Source organism: Acanthisitta chloris, unplaced genomic scaffold (assembly GCF_000695815.1).
Source record: "Acanthisitta chloris isolate BGI_N310 unplaced genomic scaffold, ASM69581v1 scaffold3799, whole genome shotgun sequence".
In the NCBI taxonomy this organism is placed as follows: domain Eukaryota; kingdom Metazoa; phylum Chordata; class Aves; order Passeriformes; family Acanthisittidae; genus Acanthisitta; species Acanthisitta chloris.
Genome location: NW_008690677.1, coordinates 64,148 through 82,914, shown reverse-complemented (window position 1 = coordinate 82,914; position 18,767 = coordinate 64,148). Strand labels below are relative to the sequence as shown.

Sequence of the window (18,767 nt, the reverse complement as noted above, 5' to 3'; positions counted from 1 at the left end):
TTCCCACTGTCCCTGAATGCAGCCATTAGCAGAGCATGGATCCTCTTATAAACAGTGTATGGAAGGCTATAAACAAAACCAGGGAAGTATATGGAAGGCTGCAAATAAGGCTATTTCGGGTCTACCTTTAGTTTAAACTGCTCTTACTAACATTACTAACACCATAGTGTTTTTCTGATTGATATCTTTTGTCTTTGTTCTTCTTAGCAAGAACACAGAGACTAAACAAATGGAAAAAGTCACTCCTCTGGAAGCTCTGCTGTTTACTGCTGTGCTAGAGAGTTGTGTGGATCAGCTCTCCATTCTTGGACATATCATGCCAGTTTCATATAAGAACAAGACAGACCTCAGCCATGTATGTGCCTCTATCCTCCCTGCTTGGAAAGATATATATCTTCTTTTTAAATCTTTTCTTTGTTTCATGTTTTTTACCAGAATTTTGTACAGTCAACTCAAAGAATTTTCCAGTAAGTGTTTCATGGCCCTGGGTATGAAGAAACACAGTAAAAGTGCATGGATGACCTAATTTTAATATTTATACTGAGCATCACTGAGAAGCCTTTGTCAAGACCTTTGCAAAGGATCCTACTGACCTGAGATGAAGTTCCTGGGCTTATAATTTTAAAACCTTGGTTGTTGACCTTTGCAAAAGATTAGGGGAAAGGAAGCAAAACATATGTAGGTTCTTATGTAGATATACAGATACTTTAAAAATAGAAATAGGATTTTGGAAAATACTGAAAACAGGAGAATTCTGCTCATTCTTAAGTCTAAAGTTCCTTTAGTTCCCAACACACAATGCACTAAGATGCCCTTCAAAATATATTAGTAACTACCTTTTCTCAATTATCATTTCTTATTAGTTGATTTCTAATAGGCATCATAACTAAGAGGGTTCGGACAGAGAGGTGAAGATGAGCAGAGAAGGCCTAACTGTCAGGCAGAGCATTGCTGCCATGGAGGAAGGTGGTGTGATGTTTCTGGTAGCTGTTAGACACAGCAAACAGGATGAGACTATCCTGAGGGATAAATGGTTCTAAATTCTGTGATCTGCAAGTGACATAGAGACTGTGTCCAGTTTTATCAGGTTTGAAATTTTTTTAAGATTAACTCAAGACAAGTATGTGACTAGGATGGAAATAAAACCTGGGATCCGAGTTCTCACATCTCATGCTGTTTACTCTGATGTACTCCCTAAAGAAGGTAAATCAACGTGTTGTTTACTAAATGTTTCTTTTCCATATTATCTTTCCAAAAGCCCATCGCAAGGCAGCAGCAGTTGAGTCACAGTGGATTTCAGGGGGAACGATGCTCAGGCTGTGCCATAGAGGGCACTCCTCCCCTATAAGAGTCCTAGTAGTCAGCCTCGCCTGTTCCCACAGGCTGCTTCTCTCTCTCCGAGCTGGTGGGAAACCTCTTACGTGCCAGCAGCAAAAGCACAGAGAAAAAGCATATCTCTGGGACAGCAGGAGTTGTCCTTCTTCAGGTGCACAGCCTGAGGCTGACAGACCTGCTGAAGGTACACTGAAATTACAGAGAAAACACCTTAGCCGCCTTCTTCAATCACAGACGCTCATTTTTACCAAGTCACTTCTTAAACAACAATTTTCTCACAGACTACAAACCCTACTTGCGTTCTTAAAGATGCCAAACCAAACTGAATGGGAAACAATGCAGAAACAAGAAAATAGCTTAGGGAAGCTACTTGTTAACTTTGGTGCTCTGTAATTTGCTACTCCTGCCTGTTTCTCAGTTTACATTTGGCTGTTTTCGTTGGCTTTGTAGAAGACCTGTATTTGCACAGCACCCTGGAGCTCTGTCAGTCTAACAAATCAATGTGATTTTCAAAGACTGACATCTAAATTTCAGTTGATGACATTTTGGAGAGGTTTAATCACAATGCTGGCAGCACTTCACTGGGTTTCCAGATCAGATGCTCTCATACATTGCTTCACACAGTGCATCCCCCAGAGGGAGGCAGCCTTTCTGTTTGCTGAATTCTGGGCAACAGACAAACAGTTAGGAGACTACACAGATGGTAACACAACTGGTTACAAACTTCTTGCTCTTACATAGTTATTTGGTAATTATTAGTAAGTCCCTAATGTTTACAGACAATCCAGTTATTGCCTGTCTTGAACTTAACCAGACTTTAAAAACATCTGTCAGAACATTCATAAAATCTACATGACATTAAAGCAGTGTGTGTGCCAAAATTAGTTCTTTCTGAAGTACAGCCATCACCAGCCAGCTACTGAAACCCTTTTTTACTGAGTAACTGTGTAATTTTCATTGGTCTGTGTATACTTTGCATGTGATTCATTTAATGTAAATTTAACTGTCCAAAAAGTAAGCATGTAGTCACTTAGACTCCTTCTGTAGTCACTGATGAGTCAGGCACTGCCAGAGGCTGATCCATCCCATCCAGGGATGTCCAGGACACTCAGAAGGAAACCAACCCCTTGCAGTGCCTCACAGACTGCAGAGGCATCACAGACCACTGACAGAGTCTTGCTTGACAAGTAACTTTTTGGAAGTACTCCTGGCATCCACAGCTGCTGCCCTGACCACTTGTTCTTACTCTGCCCTCTGTGCTCTGTTGGCACAAATGTGTGTGTGGTTGTGGAAAGATCTGGACTGAGAACTGGTGCTGCTAAATATAACCTTCTCCCCTTTTTGCTGGAAAATGTTTCAGCTCCGTGAGTTCTCTGTCCACTTCCCCAAGCAGCCAGGGTGTGGAGCAGGCAGCTGTGGACTAGGATGGGGCTGGCAGTGACTGTGTTAGCTGGAGTGAGCAGTGCTGCTGTGAAGTGTTCAGCCACAGAGATGTTGGTAGGCAGGCAAGAAAATTTTCTCTTTTCATGTCCTAGTGTATATACCTGCACGTAGAACAAAGAAATTCCTAGAAGGAAGAGCTCACAAGATCTACCTTTCTATGCAGAAAAGAGCTGCCAATATTTTGATTTTCTTCTTTGAATTCATGTGATCCTTCCTCTGCTGTCACTGTCTCAAAAAACCTGCTAAGCAGATAGCTGATGTCCGTTACTTCTGTTTCCACACAGCTCTAGTTCTAACAATAATATTGTAGAGAAAGCTCGTGGGGACAGGCAGTGGGAAATGTCCAAGATGGAGAGGAGGCAGAGGGGTAACAGTCTTCCAGTACATAAAAGTTGCTGCAAAAAAGAAGGGAATGATTTGTTCTCTGTGCCTATGTAGACCAGGACAAGAAGCCAGAGGCCCAACTGCTGCTGAGGAGAAAAAACTTTCTAGTGGTAAAGACTGTTGTGATGTGCTGGCACTGGCAGGAGGGTGTGTAGTCTCCACTGCTGGAGGTCATTAAGACCATGTCAGGAATGACATAGTCTGAGCCATCATCTCTTGGAATGGATGAATTCACCTTTTAAGGCGTTTTCTAATCCTGTCACTTTAGGGCTTTTGAGCCTGTAAACTTTAATAAGCTACACTGTGTGCTCAGAGCTAACCAACATGAATATTTCTGCTCTTCCACTCTCTGCACTATCAACTGCTCTCAGTATAGCTTCATTCTCATTTATTATTCATTTTGCTTCCTCTCACATGATGCTGCAGAGGGTTTATTTCCACTATTCAATGTACAAGCAGGTCTCTCTTACTCCCTTTTAGACTGGCACCCAGGAAATGAAAGAAATGATAGAGACCCAGAAGGAGCTGGACACGAACCACACAGAGCTTATGTCAGCAAGGCAAGAGAGTAGGGAAACAGTTACCTCCATGGCCCTGAAAAACATCAAACACAAACAGCAAGACCAAAAAAGCATCCATCATCTTTCCAAATGGGCCAGGAGGGATCCTCTGTTTGTCGAGAAGCTCAGAAAAATTCAGGCTGACAGGTGAGTGAAGCACCTGTGGGGGATGCTCAGAGCTGTAAAGTTCTCAGTCTATATCTTGAAAGCAAAAATACAAGCTCCCTACTCTCCCACTGCCAGAGTACCTCAGCCTTGGTTCAGAAGGAGTTCCTCTAAAGAGAGCAGTGGGATGTAGATTTACAGGCCACTTGGTTCTGGCCTTTTCTTGCCTCTGGATGCCAAGTAATGACCAGCAGTTTATTTTGAATAGAGCTGCAAAACATTACCCAGTTGATAAAGGTTGCTTGGGTGGAATTCATGCCAGGTATTAATCAGTGCTGATGTTCTGGTACCTGGAATCAGGTTCCCTTAGCAGATCCCACAGGCAAAGTGGGATCTGAGCATTGTCTTGTGAACTCAGTCATTCTGCAGGGCACACAGAACTACTGTGGCAGATACAGCTATTCTCCTTTATAGAACAGAGAATATATATAAGGACTAGAGACTTTATATCTTTTTTTTTTTAAAAAAAAACTTTATTCCTGCACCTAATCCAGTGTCTTGATCTGCAGAAACCCCACCAGCCTTTGGCTTAAAAGACGAATTGGGAAGCTGAGTGTTCACTATGCATTTTTCTGCATCGTGGCTTCTGTCCTTTAATGTTATTTCAACAAAGGGCTAACACAAATGAGGAAAATGCAGCTAAAATATAAGTGCCACTTGCACCATGAAATTCAACAAACTGGACAAGCCCATGTATTTGTTAAGATCAGCATAGGGCTGTACTAGGATATTTTGGCATCCATACATCCCTGCACAGACACACTTGTTCGCATCCCCAGGTCTCATTTTCCAAGATCCATGTATCTGTCATCACTACTGCAGGCCAGCAGCCTTCTTCCTAATGGCAGCACACTCTGGCACAGCATGGATGTGTTTGTGCCTCTTTGCTATTTCCCAGAGTAACATGTAGGGCAGCATTTCTAAGTTATAAACTTCAACCAACTCCTAATACAGAGTTCTCGAGACATGCAAGAAGCAGATACCAAGGGAGAAACACTCCTGGGTTTGACAGGACATAGGAACAGAAAAGGGATCTTATATTTCCCTACCTTTTAGCTGTAAACAATATGGACAAAGGTGCCAGTCACTGTAGTACCAATACCTGCAAAACATTGCTGTGTTTCTTTTGTCACTGCAGGCAGTATGCAAGTGATGTAATTGCAGACACTATGAAAAATATGCAAGAATCAGGAACATTTAATAGCCTAATGGAAGCTAATGAGAGAGAGAAGGCAAAAAGGAGAAAGTTTAATGACCTCCTCATCAGGTCAGTGTTGTGCTCAGTTCTTCCCTGCTTAACTGCTGAAAGACAAACCCATTCCTGTTCTGTACATGTTGAAAAGGAAAAAAACTCCGAAGAAAACCAAAATACAGAAAGGATTTCACTTTTTCGACTCGCATTATTCTGTCTGCTTTACTAACTGCAATTCTTTCCCCTTCAGAAAGAAATAATAGATAGTACTGATACTGATCTGAGCTAGGAACTGCCTGAGCTTTGACCACAGCAGGCACAAGTGTTTGCATTAATGCACATGCTACCTCATTTCAATTAAAGCATAATGTGATGTAGGAGCTCCCTGATCTTTAACTCCTGTCCCCAGTGAAAGTCAGAGCAGCAGAGAATCTGTTCAAATCAGGGCCAGCAACATATGGCTCTTAGGTTATCTGATGCCCAGGAGAATCTGCTCTGACCTATATGCTAACAGACTCCCTTTCCCCAGCAGCAGTGAGGGGCTAGCACAGATGGTGACAGAGGAGTTGTCTTATTTAAGGCTAATCCACCAGCCACTGCATTGTAGATCCTTTTCTGTCCCAAATCTTAGAGGGTCCAGATTTGTTATCATCTCAGCTCAAACTGGTGATTCCTCAGCTCAAAACTTCTGAGCACTAGTGGTCTGGAGGGCTTTTTAGCATGCGAAGCTCTGGTGCAATCCCAAGACTGTCAGAGAGAACTGAAGTAATCAGACAAGTATTTGAACATTTTAAAGCTACTTTGCCCTGTGTAGCAGCTCAGACCCATCATTTAGGGTGCACAGTAAAGCTGCTTTAAGTCATGTTTTGTCATGAGTCCAACCTACTGGAGCAGCTCCTGCGGTGGCTCAGGGGTCTGCCTCCAGGGCAATTCCCCAGCTTCCAGTGGAATGTGTGATTTCAAGCATGAAACCCAGCTCTTCCACTGTCCAAAACCAGGGGATTTATTGTTTATCCATGGAAGGCACAGAAAGCAAAAATGAGAGCAGCAATTGGTTGTGGAGTAACTGTCCAATACTGGAAGGCGGAGAGGAGCAGACAAATTATAACTGGAAAGGACATAATCCTGTTGATTCCATTCTGTCAATCATATCTAGCCACTGTGTTGTCAGTTGTACTATACATTCTTTTCATGGAATGAACTTGATCTGTCTTTCAAGATATTAAATACTTGCCTGGTTTTGTGTGACTACACTACCCTGAGAGCTGTCTGCTGTGAGACTGGCACTCCCTATCATGGGCTTTTGTTCATCACAGCCACCCAGCTAAGGACTCTGAAAATGAAATGCATGTGTGATTGTAAGGTTGGATATGATACAAAGTCTCAGGTGCCAACTGTGATATTCACTGGTATTAAATCAAATCATAAGCATAAAAGCTTAGATAAGCACTCTGATTAAAATAAGATAATACCACCTAGAACATTACTGCATCTGCTTTGTTTTAGATAGATGAACTCCTCTCAACTTTTGGCCTTTACTAAGATTCCTTCATGGATCTCAGGACCTGAGGCAGTGCTTTATTTGGAAGATTTTAAGTCTGATATGAAAAAAACACATTCTCCATACATATAATGACACACAATTTGGCACTTTCTGCTGCTCAGACACTTCTGCACAGAATCAGGGAGATTCCTGTCTGAAATGCACGAACTGTGACTCGATTACAGGCATCTTTCCTCTCTCCTGTAGGAACTGCATCATGCTCAAGTCCATTCCAAGCTTTCAGCAAGAGTGTCCCCTGGTTTTTTTGGCTCATTCTCCCTTTCATTCTCATCCACCTTGCTCAGCCTGGGCACCTCTTCTTTCAGGATTTACTGACCAAGGCACTAATTTTTGTGAGAAGTCTCTGGTTATGACTTACCACAATGTATCAGGAGACAGGAAGTTCCTCTTCTAGGCATACAGCTTTTGTCTTTTTTTGATATATTCAGCAATTGTATTTTCCCACTTGTCTTCAGGGAGGAAGAAGGAAAGAAGGAGATAGAGTCACTCCGAAAACAGCTGCAAGATGTCAAGACACAAACTGAAATAGACCTCCAGGTGAGAGCACTTAGCACTGGGCACTGGGCCAGGGGGCATCCTGTGCGCAAGCTTGTCTCTGCTGCCCAGGAGCTAGCACTCAGAGAGGACATGTGGCATACATAATGAGCCATCATTTAGGAGTATAGAAGGAGAATAACTGCGATTTGCATTAGGAATAAGCCTGTTAATGACTTTTAGAACAGTGTCTGATGGATTTCAAATGGGAGCTCAAAATGCTCATAATCATGAGAGACCATGATCAAATTAGAATATCCCAAAAACGCTGCTGGGAGTGGCAAAACACAGACATCTGCAATCAGTAAGAAAAAGGTTATCTGCAGATAGCAGTATCTAAGGTTCTGTCAAACCTACTCATGCAGATATGACATCTGGCACAGAAGAATGTGACAAAGAGAGAGGGAGAAAGACAGACACCTAGGACAGGGGCAGCTCATTTTTCTACCTACATTTTTATCTGAGGAAAATATCATTATCTTAATCTATTTTTCTAGGCTTCTAGACATTAGAAAATCCCAAACATGCCTACACAAGGGCAGATCAATGTTATTGCACATATGCTGTCAACTTGATCTTTCTGGAAAGCTTCAGCCCTTCTGTCTGCATCATGCAAATGGTGTGTGCACGCACAGTAAATCTGGGGCATTCTGGAAATGTCAGACTTGCTACACAAGTGCAGATCAATGGAATGGCTTATCACTGGTCACTTTGATGCTCACCAGACAGCTCAGACTTGATGTTCATGCAATATGGAAATGTAGCCTGGGCCTGCTGAGGCAGGAGAGAGTGATAACAAACAAGCAACAGGCAGGCTGGGTCCCAGCTGCACAGGGGCTGGAACAGGAACAAGAATCTGACACCTGGTTCAGTAGTGAGCAAGGGGAGAGCAAGGGCACCTGAGGAGAGAATCAGTATCATTGAATTTTGTCTTTGGACAAAAGTGTGGACAGCAATCAAGCCACAATGGAGTTGACTACAGAGAGGAATTTAAACTCCTGACATGCCAGTGAAGTATGATTGGCAAAACTGGAAGGGTTTGTGCTGGCAGCCTGGATGCATGTGCAGTGGGAAATTTGATTGTAAATACAGGATGGTTGTAAAGACATGAAGGATGTATCCATTTCCTTCTGCATTGTCCCTCCTCAGTCAGACTCTGATGGCACCTGGGAAGTTCCTGTTCTCCCACTCCCCAAACTAGTGACTATGATGAGGTAGTTCTCCTTCTGTGTAGTGTTCCTCAAACCTCACCATGTCTGTGCACACAATACCCTTATCCAGTTCTGGTTTAATGCCTTCCCAAGGTTTGGCATATGGAGGGGCTGTAATCATCCTGTCTTTCACCAGCAGCAATGTCCTGACACTGTGCAGTCAGGCTGAGCACTTCTCTGTGTCCTGCCCTGCACCCCTCCTACCTCTTGCAGTCATAAGAAGGTGTGTAGCTCCCATGCTGAGAGGGGGCTCTTCTCCTTGTTCTTTCAGTGCTAATTCAGTTCTGGTTTTTTGCCTCATCAAGTGGGATCTGCATATATCTGGGATTTTGGGTTTATATTTCCAGCTTAAAAGTCCTTTTCTGGGCTTCCTTATAGTTTCAGCTTTGACAACAAATCAAAGACAAGACTACTTTCAAGTATTGCTTTCCTCCTGTGCCAAAAATAATGGTGTCTCACTGTGTCTCCCAAGGGTGAATAATCTCTATTCACTTCATATGGGATTTTCCCGTGGGCAGTTTTACAGACACTTGCATGATTTGTCACCTCGCCAACTAATTAAAAACAAAAATACAGCTTGCTGATTTTGGAGTACTTTGAACAACAACAATAATAATGCACAGACCTGTAGACAAAAGCCTACATGGTTGTCTCCAGCCCAGTGGAGGAGAAAACAAAAGCGAACAAATCTAATCCTGGAACCAGAAAAACACAGCTTTTGCTTCACTCACTTTGCCTCTGCGTGTGTTTTCAGCCTTGGTACTTCTTAATTAGATGCTAATTAATACTGTATTAGCCTGCTCAGCTCGTTTTTCTTTCTAATGGAACACAAATCAAATGCTAAATGTTCTTATTTATTTTGTTTTCTTTCCTCTTGGAAAGCACTGATCTCTCTAAAGGAGCTGAAATGATCTGACTTCGCTCTTACCCCTCTGTGCAGGAGCAGCACTGATAGCTCAGGTTTGGCTGTAGGGGTTCTGTTTGCTGCTGCTTGTATAAAATACTTTCTCTGGTTTTCTGGACAGATGGTAGTCTGTACAGGCTTTGAAACAAATTAATATCATATAGGAGTATACAGCTTAACAAAAAAAAATAGGAATATAAACTTTGGCATTCCTACATTGCTCTTCACCTAAGGACTTCTTATGTCCTGTAGGTTTTGTGGTATACTCATGCCATACATGTGTGCAAGCAGTGGTGTCATAACAAGCAGTAACATTGCAGCTACCAACCATACAGAAATCCAAGACATTGCCCACAGTGCCACTGAAAACAGGTCGGCAACTTCAGTGCTGTGTGGGCTGTTACAACACTCCCAGCTCCACTGTGCCACACAGCCATGCTTGTAGTAGTACAACTAAAATCTGTCATGTGTCTTTCCTTAACCTGTCCCAGGAAGACAAATGCATCAACTGATTGTTCTAGGGAATGTTTTAAATATATACACATACCCACTGGTGCATGTTTCTACTGGACTATTGCACTGGGTGACTACAGTAGAAGGCACAAGGTTTGTGATGGTCCTGAGCTCCTAGGTGACTTCATTCCATTGCTGGCAGAGCCCTAAGGAGCTCAGTAAGAGCTGGAGCTGGTGTACTAGATCCAAACCTGGCTCCAGGGGGGCAGGACTTTCCACAGGAATGCTGCTGCCAACAGGTCTGCTCCCTGTGCCAGCAAACTGCCCTCAGCAGCTCGTTCCTGCAGTTCTGGGATCGGTGAGCTGGCAGAGGGCTGCAGGAGCTGTTCTGGCGAAGCCCCATGACCTGCCAGCCTCGTTGTCCTTTGGGCCCAGGCATTGCTGGGGATGTGCAGCACAGGCATGTTCTGGAGCTGGGACAGAGATGCAGGCTATGGCCTTACTGCAGTGTCTGTAGGGCTGCATGTTGTGGTTTCAGGGAGAGCAAATCCAGGCTGCAGCAGGTGTCTACATCTAAGCATATCTCCAGGCTCTGCAAGCTGAGATGCTGCAGCTGCCAGTGAGAGACTTGAGCTCCAAGGCACTCGGTATGGGAGCAAGGCAGAGGGCTCTCCTTCAGCACAGAGCACAGCACTCCTGTCCCTGCCAAATGGTGTGCTGCTGGCAGTGGGGGTTCTTCTGACTGCTGAAGGATTCCTCAGACTGTTTACTCCCGTTGGCTATTTTTGTAACCAGCTGTATTTTAAGTGACTGTAAACACTAATTGCTGTGGAATTGCTTAGAGCTCTAGGTGGCACTTACAAAAGAGATAAATCAAAGTAAATGAAAACAGAGGAGCATGGATAATGTCTCTAGCTAAATGCAGTTGCCTTTTGCAGCCAAACAGCATCTGTGGGGCAGACTCCTGTGGCACCAGGTGACAGCAGACAGGTCTCTGAGCTGACGTCTGTGAGCTGAGAGATCAGAGAAAATCAGCTTGTTTACCTGCTTGTGAAGCAGACTGGCTCCTGGCAACTATTTCCTGGATTTTGATCTTGATCTCTGCCAATTTTATGATAGTTTTGGACACAAGGGGTGATTTTGCATCTTTGGTTTGGCAGATTAAACACTGAAGTCATACCAAATAAGCAGCCCAGAGATTTACTGCATCAGCTATGAAAGTGCTCCGTGTCCTGGCTGGGACCTTTCCTATGGTAAACCAGAATGAATAAATATTAACTCCTTTTCCCAGTACCTGTCTCTGCGGTCCAGGGAACAGCACACTCTGCAGATCGTGCCCACAGATCATGGGTATTCACTGCTGCATTTCCTACCTGCAGCTAATTCTGCCCCAGTTCTGCAGCACCAGCCCCAGCAGCAGGAGCTGCCCACACACCTGCAGGTAACTTTCCCTCTCCAGGCAAACGCTGCTGTAAACCACCAGTGGGGCTTTGCATTTCACTTCCCATCTGCTTTCGATTGTGTAACCAAGCCCCCAGACTCCCCACCTCTAACCAAGATGTTTTACAACAATGCAGACCAACTCCAAACCACAAACATGCCCTACAACAGAGGAAACAACAGGCTGAGGCCTGGGGCACTGCAACCAAAAGCACATTTTTCTTTATTAAAATATGAAATGAAAAAGAAAAACTGGTGAAATGTTCATGCTCTGCCCCAACTCTCTGAGTACTTTGTAACCTAGGCTGAACCTTCCTTTCTGACCTGTTTGCAGATCTTTGGCAGATAGCAGTAACATGCTGACATCAGCAGTGCTTGACTTTGCTGAGCCTCAGTGCCACAAAATCTGGGGATTTTTTTAATTAGCATTTCCCCAGTCTCTCTGCCAGCCCCTCAATTTAGACAGGATTTCACCATGACCCAGGAAGACAATCTCAAAATAGAGTGGTACAGTCACCTCTCATGTCTACTGACCAGGAACACAAACCCTCCCAATGGCCACCAAAACTCCATGCCAGGGAAAATAAAAGCCTTTAGCAGAAGCCTTAATAGGGCACAAATAGCTCATGTCTGTAGCTGTCTGCAGTCATATGATGATATGGCCTTAAATTAGTATCTGATGTTGGAAACCTTAAAAAATATGTGAGCACCTGACCTCTGAACCCTCAAAACAGCATCAGCCAAGGCTCCCAACTGTCCTGAGCCTTATAAATGTACTTTACTCTTCCTAACTACGTCCAACAAGGAATGCAGAAGGAAGGACTTTCCTTTTAACTGTTCCAAACTCTTCTTATAAGGAAACCTTTTCCAAATGAGTCATGCTGCAGAGGCTTTCAAACACAGCACTATTGAGTTGGCTTCTTCCTGTGGCATTTTGCCATGTTTACACAGCTAAGGAATGTGATGGTGCTTCAGAGACAAGATATGTGGGCTTCAAAACGCTGAAATGCCAGCACTTTGCTATTTCATCTTCAGCTGTGAGGTTTGGCTGATGAGTATCAAACGCATCAGAACATGGCAGGAAAGCAAAGAGAAAGGCTGTAATGGAGCGATCGGATGCCAAACCAGAGGTTCACATCCATCTTGTGTAATTGCACAGGAGACTTTGATGACCTTCTTAACTCTTGATACAGATATCTAGAGTTTTTCAGTTTTACAGGCATTTCTTCCAAGTTCCATCCTCAGAATAATGAACTTTTATCTGTTACTCAAAGAAATTAGTTAAAAAGGAGTAAACAAAACAGCAATCCCAAATCAAGCAAATGTGCTTTGCTTCCTGAGCACACTCCAAAAGCTGGGCAAACCACTCAGGATTGGCCCGTGGGGGAGCTCTGGGGAACAGATTTCTCCCAGGAAGGCTCAGCTCCATTGCAAAACATGGCATGGGGAGAAGCTGGGAGCTCATTGCCACTTCTTGGCACTTGGCAAGAAGTGCTATGGGGAGAAGCTGGGAGCTCATTGCCAGCTTTTCCTTGGCACTTCTTTTTGTATGGCTTTCTAAGAAAGCAGGCATCATCTACCTGGTAAGATTTCAAGAAAGAGCTCTTTAAACATATGAGTGAGACAGGATTAGATTTGCACCTGTTCCTAAGGGTGTGTTTTTACAGTTGCTGCATAACTAGAAAAAAAAGAATCCAAGGAATAGGGTATACTTTAGGATAACAAACTTTGGCTTACGTGGGGTTGAGACATTATCATCCTCTTACAGATGCTCACTCACTGAGACTGTCTAATCCAAGAGGTTAGTAAAAGTAAAGCCTAGCTTTAAGCAGCTAAAATTATTTGGCTTCTTTCATGCTTATCCTAAACACAACTGAATCCATTCCTGGACCAGAGACCAGAAGGCCTGGCTTCTCATCCCACTCTGTTCATCATTCCACCCTCTCCAGGGGTAATCACTCCTCGCTGATGTGTTTATTGCTGTTTATATGAGTTACAAATCAAACTTCCCTTTGAAGCAGAGGTTGAAATGGAGCAATATTCAGGGAAAGTGTGAAGCCTCCAGGCTTGTCTCTTCTGAGTTTAACAGGGAGTGGAGAGATCAAGGAACAGTGAGCTGACCTCAGTCTCCAGGCTTGATTTTGTGCTGCTTCTGTCTCTTCCACTAGAACCGAGATAAAATTATTGATTGCCTCAAAGAGGAGTTCCAAGAGATGAAGGCCAAATTGGACATTGAGTGCTGGTACGTAAAGAAAAGCACAGACCTCCAGGTCCACCAAACCCAGAAGAAGTGCAGGAATACAGAGAGTATCCTGGACGAGGAAATTCAGGTAAGCCCTTCCCCATGCCCATACTGGAAGACATCTCCACCTAGTAAGGGAAGAGCCCTCCCTCATCCTCCAGATGTCCTTCCTGTTTTCCATCACAGTCACCAACACATCTCTTTGAACTGGATTAGGAAACTCATAGGGGTTAGAAACCTTTATCTCTTCCATTGCTTCTCTGTATGGTCCTGCAAACAACAACAGCAGGGATGGCATGGCTGCAGGAGACAGGGAATGCCTAAAGTAATGCCATGGTCTGAAAACCAAACCTCTAAGTATGTCCAAAGGGGTAGTTACAAGGGTATTTAGCAACACAAGCAGCCTGAGCTCCCAGCATTGCCCACAGCAGATTATGCTGATAGAGCTGCTCACATGGCCATAAGGTAAACTGGACTAGAAAACTGTTCTGGTTTTGCAAACACCATTTTTTGACTTATCAAGGTCTGATCTAATTGTCCCTTTTTCATGGGTGGTTCAGGGACAAGGACTGCCTTGGTTAATTTTGTCACTGGTAAAAATGTCTGTGGACTACACAGTGCACACACATACACACTAACATTGTCTCATGTCTGTGCTGATCACAGAATTTGAGAAGCAAAACTGATGAGAAGATTCGAGTCCACATGGAAACTGAAAATTTCCTCAGGCAACACCATCAGGTATGTGTGACTGTCAGCCAATGCTTAAAACAGCAACCTATAAATACTAAATCATCAATTAGTACCTAAAGGAAACCAGTTATTACTCCACCAAATGTACCAGGTTCATGACTGCTGCTTAACCTCAAGTCTTAATTAACCTAGCTCTCCCAGACTTGGGATTTGCTACATATAGATATATTTCCTTAAAATTAGGGTCCATGCAATGATTGACATTGTTTATTCGGGTGTTATGGATGTTTCCTCCCTCAGATAGTTGTATTTAGCTATGTGGATTTTTATTTAGACCTTCCCTGGCAGTAGCTGGGACTCTCAGCACCTCAGTAAGGGTGCTACAGCCCAAAGTGAGGGCAGTGACTTCACAGACCCAAGGGCTGCACAGAAGGGACACTGAGAAGGGAATGACACAAACTGCCAGCCCAGTTTTGCCTTATCTTTATCTGAGAAAGAATTGGGGTTGGATAGTTGCTAACCCACAACTATTGTACACAATTATTTTCAGCAGTAACCAACCATGAACGTCCTTGTGGTGTTGATCCAGAGGTTCAGAGCTTTCCCATCATCAGCAATAGCACTGCACAGCATCTCATGAAATGTGTGACTGGAAGAAAACCTGTACTGCTGCAGTGCACCTGATGTCACTGCCAGTACAAAATTTAATTGGAGACAGCACATTTTTAAAATGTCATTTGAGTGTAAACCAGGCCTGTATCTTGTAAGCAATTAGTCAGTGTGCTCTGTACCCCAGAGCCTGGGTCTGATCAGTGCTCACTGTGACAGCGCTGTCCAAGTGCACACTGCAGCCTGTCTGACCTCCACCAGAGAGCAAAGCACCAGCCCCTCTGTGTCAGACAGCAGCTGGTGGCTTTGCAGGGGCCCACAGAGAGGAGGATGACCACCTCCCTTGTGTGTCCAGCTGTGCTGCTGTAATGAGATTGATGCTTTTCCTCAGATTATTTTTCCATGGAGGCAATCAGGTTTGTTGCTATGGAGAAGTCATTCGTGAATAGGAGGAAGTCATCTGGGTGACTGTTCCAGCAACACCTGCCCCTATTCAGGAGTGAGACAAAGCCAAGTTCACAACCTGAAATAGCGTGAAGTGCTGTCCCCTGGGACCTTTTTCCTGGTGCAATGAGCTTAATCCAGAAAGTGGGTGGGGAGTCAGGCAGAGGATAAAAGCTTTCCCACTGACAAATTCTGTGTTTTAAACCTTCTCCCTCGGCATACACACAAAGAATGGCTTCTGGTTGTCACTTGCTTCACCAGGACTGACTGTGCACAAAACTAACCCCCAGTGCTATTCCATCCGTCACACACCTCTGAGAGCTCAACCTCATCTCCTCATCCAATGTCCAGTGCTGCAGCTTCCATGGTGAGCCCCAGCAAGGGCCCCACAGGCCACCAGTAGTTTATCACTAGTCCTAGGGGTTTGATCCTTTCAAGATGATGCACCTTTCACAGGACTCTCACCACCATCCCGAGAGCAAGCCATGTAACAGTAGCAAACCTCTGGCCTGTGCACTCTGTGCACTGTGCTGAGCATTCTCTCTCCCCATGCAGAAGGTGGAAGAGAAGCTGGAATACTGGATGGACAAGTATGAAAATGACACTGATGCGAAAGATGAAGAACTGGATGCCCTGAGAGCATTAAAGGCAGACAACTTGGAAACGCTGCAGAGGTTTGCCAAGGAGGTAAGATATCAGCAGCATCTCAGTGCTCAGCCATGCAAAACTGCATTGGGCTTTTTCCTATCCTCATTCAGCTAAGGAACCAGGTCCATGGAAAAAAATAATCAGTAATTTTGAGGCACTGGGTGTGATTACAAGCACTGGTCCTGGGAAGGCAGTGATGGAGATGTCATCTTCTATTTGCCACCTGTGACATCAAGGAGGGATGATGATGTTTCCCCTGCAGCTATTTTTAAATACCAGCAAGTAATGAGAGAGCTACTGACAGCCTTTGTGAAGGGTAAAGACACTGTCCCATCCCATCAGTACACCTCACCTTAGTTTGCTGCTTAGTCTGAACAAATCTGCTCCTTCTAGCAACATCGAGGTGAGACAGGCTGGGACTGGCAAAGGCAGCTCATCCCTTCCTGCAGACATGTATTCCCAGCTGCACAGTGCTCTGTTACAAGAGGGGTGATTCCAGTTAGAAACATTGCTGCCCCACACTGCGTTCCTGGTTAACTGCTGGGTTCTGATCACAGTGGAGTAGCAGCACAGGGCAAAGAAGTGTCTAGAAAAATGTGGTTTTAAACCAGATGGAATTAACCTGTAATCATCCTTACCGTCAGTGGGTCTGCGGTGATGTGAAACCCCTGCTTCTGGGCTCATTTTTCACCCTGTACACTGTGACCTCAGTGTCCCAAGTGTGTTGGCACTGCTGCCTAGCCTGGGGGACCATGCATCCTCCCCACCACCAGCTGTTGCCTGGGACGCCATCAGAGAGCCATTTACAGCATGGGATCAGAGGGTTAATTACACCCAGGCATGAGAGGTTCCACTTTGGCAGCAGCTTGAAGTGCCTGAGGACTGGGTGGTAATGAGCAGCATTTGCCATCTGGATTCAGGAAAGATCAAATAAAGGAGGTGGGGGAGGAAGGTCCACACTCACACATTACCCCTGGGCTGCCCCAGAGCTCCCCAGAGCACAGGGTGGGGAACCACACCACGACCCACAGGTCTGAGCAGCCCTGGATGGGCTATGGGAAGGAGGTAGCAAGGATAAGACCCATAGGCAGCCAGAGGAGGAGACTCCTTGCACCAGGGTCCAGGTGAGCCCTTCTCTGGCAAGCTGCTGGGCACAGTGAGCCCTGAATGCTGGCCCTGCAGTTTAGGGGATGTGTTTGTAATGTGGCTTTTGCCACTCCTGTGCTACCTTGCAGTGCCTGACATTCGAGGAAACCATCATCAGCAACCGGGCAGAAGAGCAGTCTAAAACGAGACAAGTAGAGCAGGATACCCTGGAGCTGGAGAGCATCCTGAAGGTAAAGGGGAGCAAAGCTGAGGCAGTGCTGCTCCATCAGCAGCTGGCTGGTGCCACAGGCTTTGTCCAGGCAGAAAACATCCCACAAAATTTGGCTGGTGTGGGATGGCACAAGCAAAGGACAAAGCCTGTTCCTTTTTCACTGGGGTGGACACAGAGCCAGCAGCTAGCTGGAGGTTTGGGATGGGGGCGGGAGAGGTCAGTCTCCTGGAATGACTTGGGCCTGTGCCCATTACATCAGCCCCACTGCATGGGTGGTACAGGGAGGGTCATGGGGCACTGCCCCTGCTCAGCCCTTGCCACCAGCAACAGATGCGCTTGGCCCACCTGTGGGTACCTTCAGCACAACTAGCACAGCTGCTGTATTGGCCAGGGGTTCCCCCCTGCAGATGGGGAGTGCAGGAAAGACTCTCTGGCTATTGAGCTGTACCAGGTACCCCAGCAAGTGACTGCACCTCAGACCTCTCTCTCACTTCCAGCTGCAGGCCTGGTGGAGGGGTACAATGGTCCGCAGAGCCCTTGGCCCCTACCAGGCCCTCAAGAAGATTTGGAATAAACAGCTATCAATGCAGAATGAAAACGGGAGGAAGAAAAAATAAGGAGCCAAGACATGATAAGTAAAGAAAGTTGCCACAGATGTGCTCCAGGGCTGTTGCTGCACAGGGCTCTGTGGTCTGTCTGCCTGACAGGACAAAATAAACCATGTAACAGAGCTTGGGCAATCCTGGAGAACATAGTTCATGACAGATGCAGTTAAGGTGAAGCTGCAGTAAAGATCTTGAAGCTGCCCTTGTACAGCAGAGAGACAGTGTCTTCAGCAGAAAGGGGATTTGCATCAAAGCAGTGAGAAACCCTATATCCCCCAAGGTGCTTTATGGAAACAAGACAGCCAGTGGGAGGTAATCCTGTTAACAGCCCAGTAACTCACCCCCGTGGGCCCCTCTGCAGCCCCCAAAGCACCAGCTGTGCTGGAGCACTGGTGTTTGCTGTGGCTCCGGGTCAGGCAGGGAGGCCAAGGCACCCAGAGCTGCCACTGGCGCCGGTGTCGGGTCAGCAGGGGAGAGCTGCAGGCAGTTTGCAGTGTAAACACAAATGCAGCCAGAGCATGCAGGTTGCCATTCCCACAGTCCTGCACAATGTCAGCACAGACAGAACAGCTCCAAAGACCTTCCAAGCGAGGGGAGGCACAGCAGGAAAAGCGAGCGGCTCCTCAGCCCGCGGGAGCTCACGTCACAGTCACAGCCACCGCCCTGACTACCGACTGCAGAGGGATGGGCCATGGGCAGAGCAGAGCTGCTGGGGGCAGAGAGCTGCTCTTTAACTCAGAGGGGAACCCTTCTCCTGACACTGCTGCCAGTGAATCACTGCAGGTCTGTGCACAAAGCCTCGTGGCAGAGCTGGCTGTGTCTGACTCTGACATGCGGGAGAGTGAGCTCCAACCATAGAGTCTGCTCTGCTCTTTGTGACCAGCCCATGCTGGCTCCATCCAAACGTCCTCATATCCGAGCTGAATGGGGCCAAAAGCTCTACAGTTCTAGTGAGATGACTGACACCTCAAGCAGAGAGCCTTTGGCTCAGAACTGAACAAGAGAAGGGGCTGGTGCCTGACT

General features: G+C 45.6%; 1 protein-coding gene across 1 annotated transcript; it reads left to right on the top strand.

Moving 5' to 3' along the window:
* Window positions 1–229: 229 nt before the first annotated feature.
* On the top strand, window positions 230–17,756 carry IQCG (IQ motif containing G). The gene is made up of 9 exons (XM_009081893.1): window positions 230–355; window positions 3,643–3,869; window positions 5,026–5,154; window positions 7,099–7,180; window positions 13,354–13,515; window positions 14,094–14,168; window positions 15,729–15,860; window positions 17,057–17,158; window positions 17,637–17,756. The coding sequence occupies exons 1-9, from the start codon at window positions 230–232 to the stop codon at window positions 17,754–17,756; spliced, it is 1,155 nt and encodes a 384-aa protein (XP_009080141.1).
* Window positions 17,757–18,767: the final 1,011 nt, after the last annotated feature.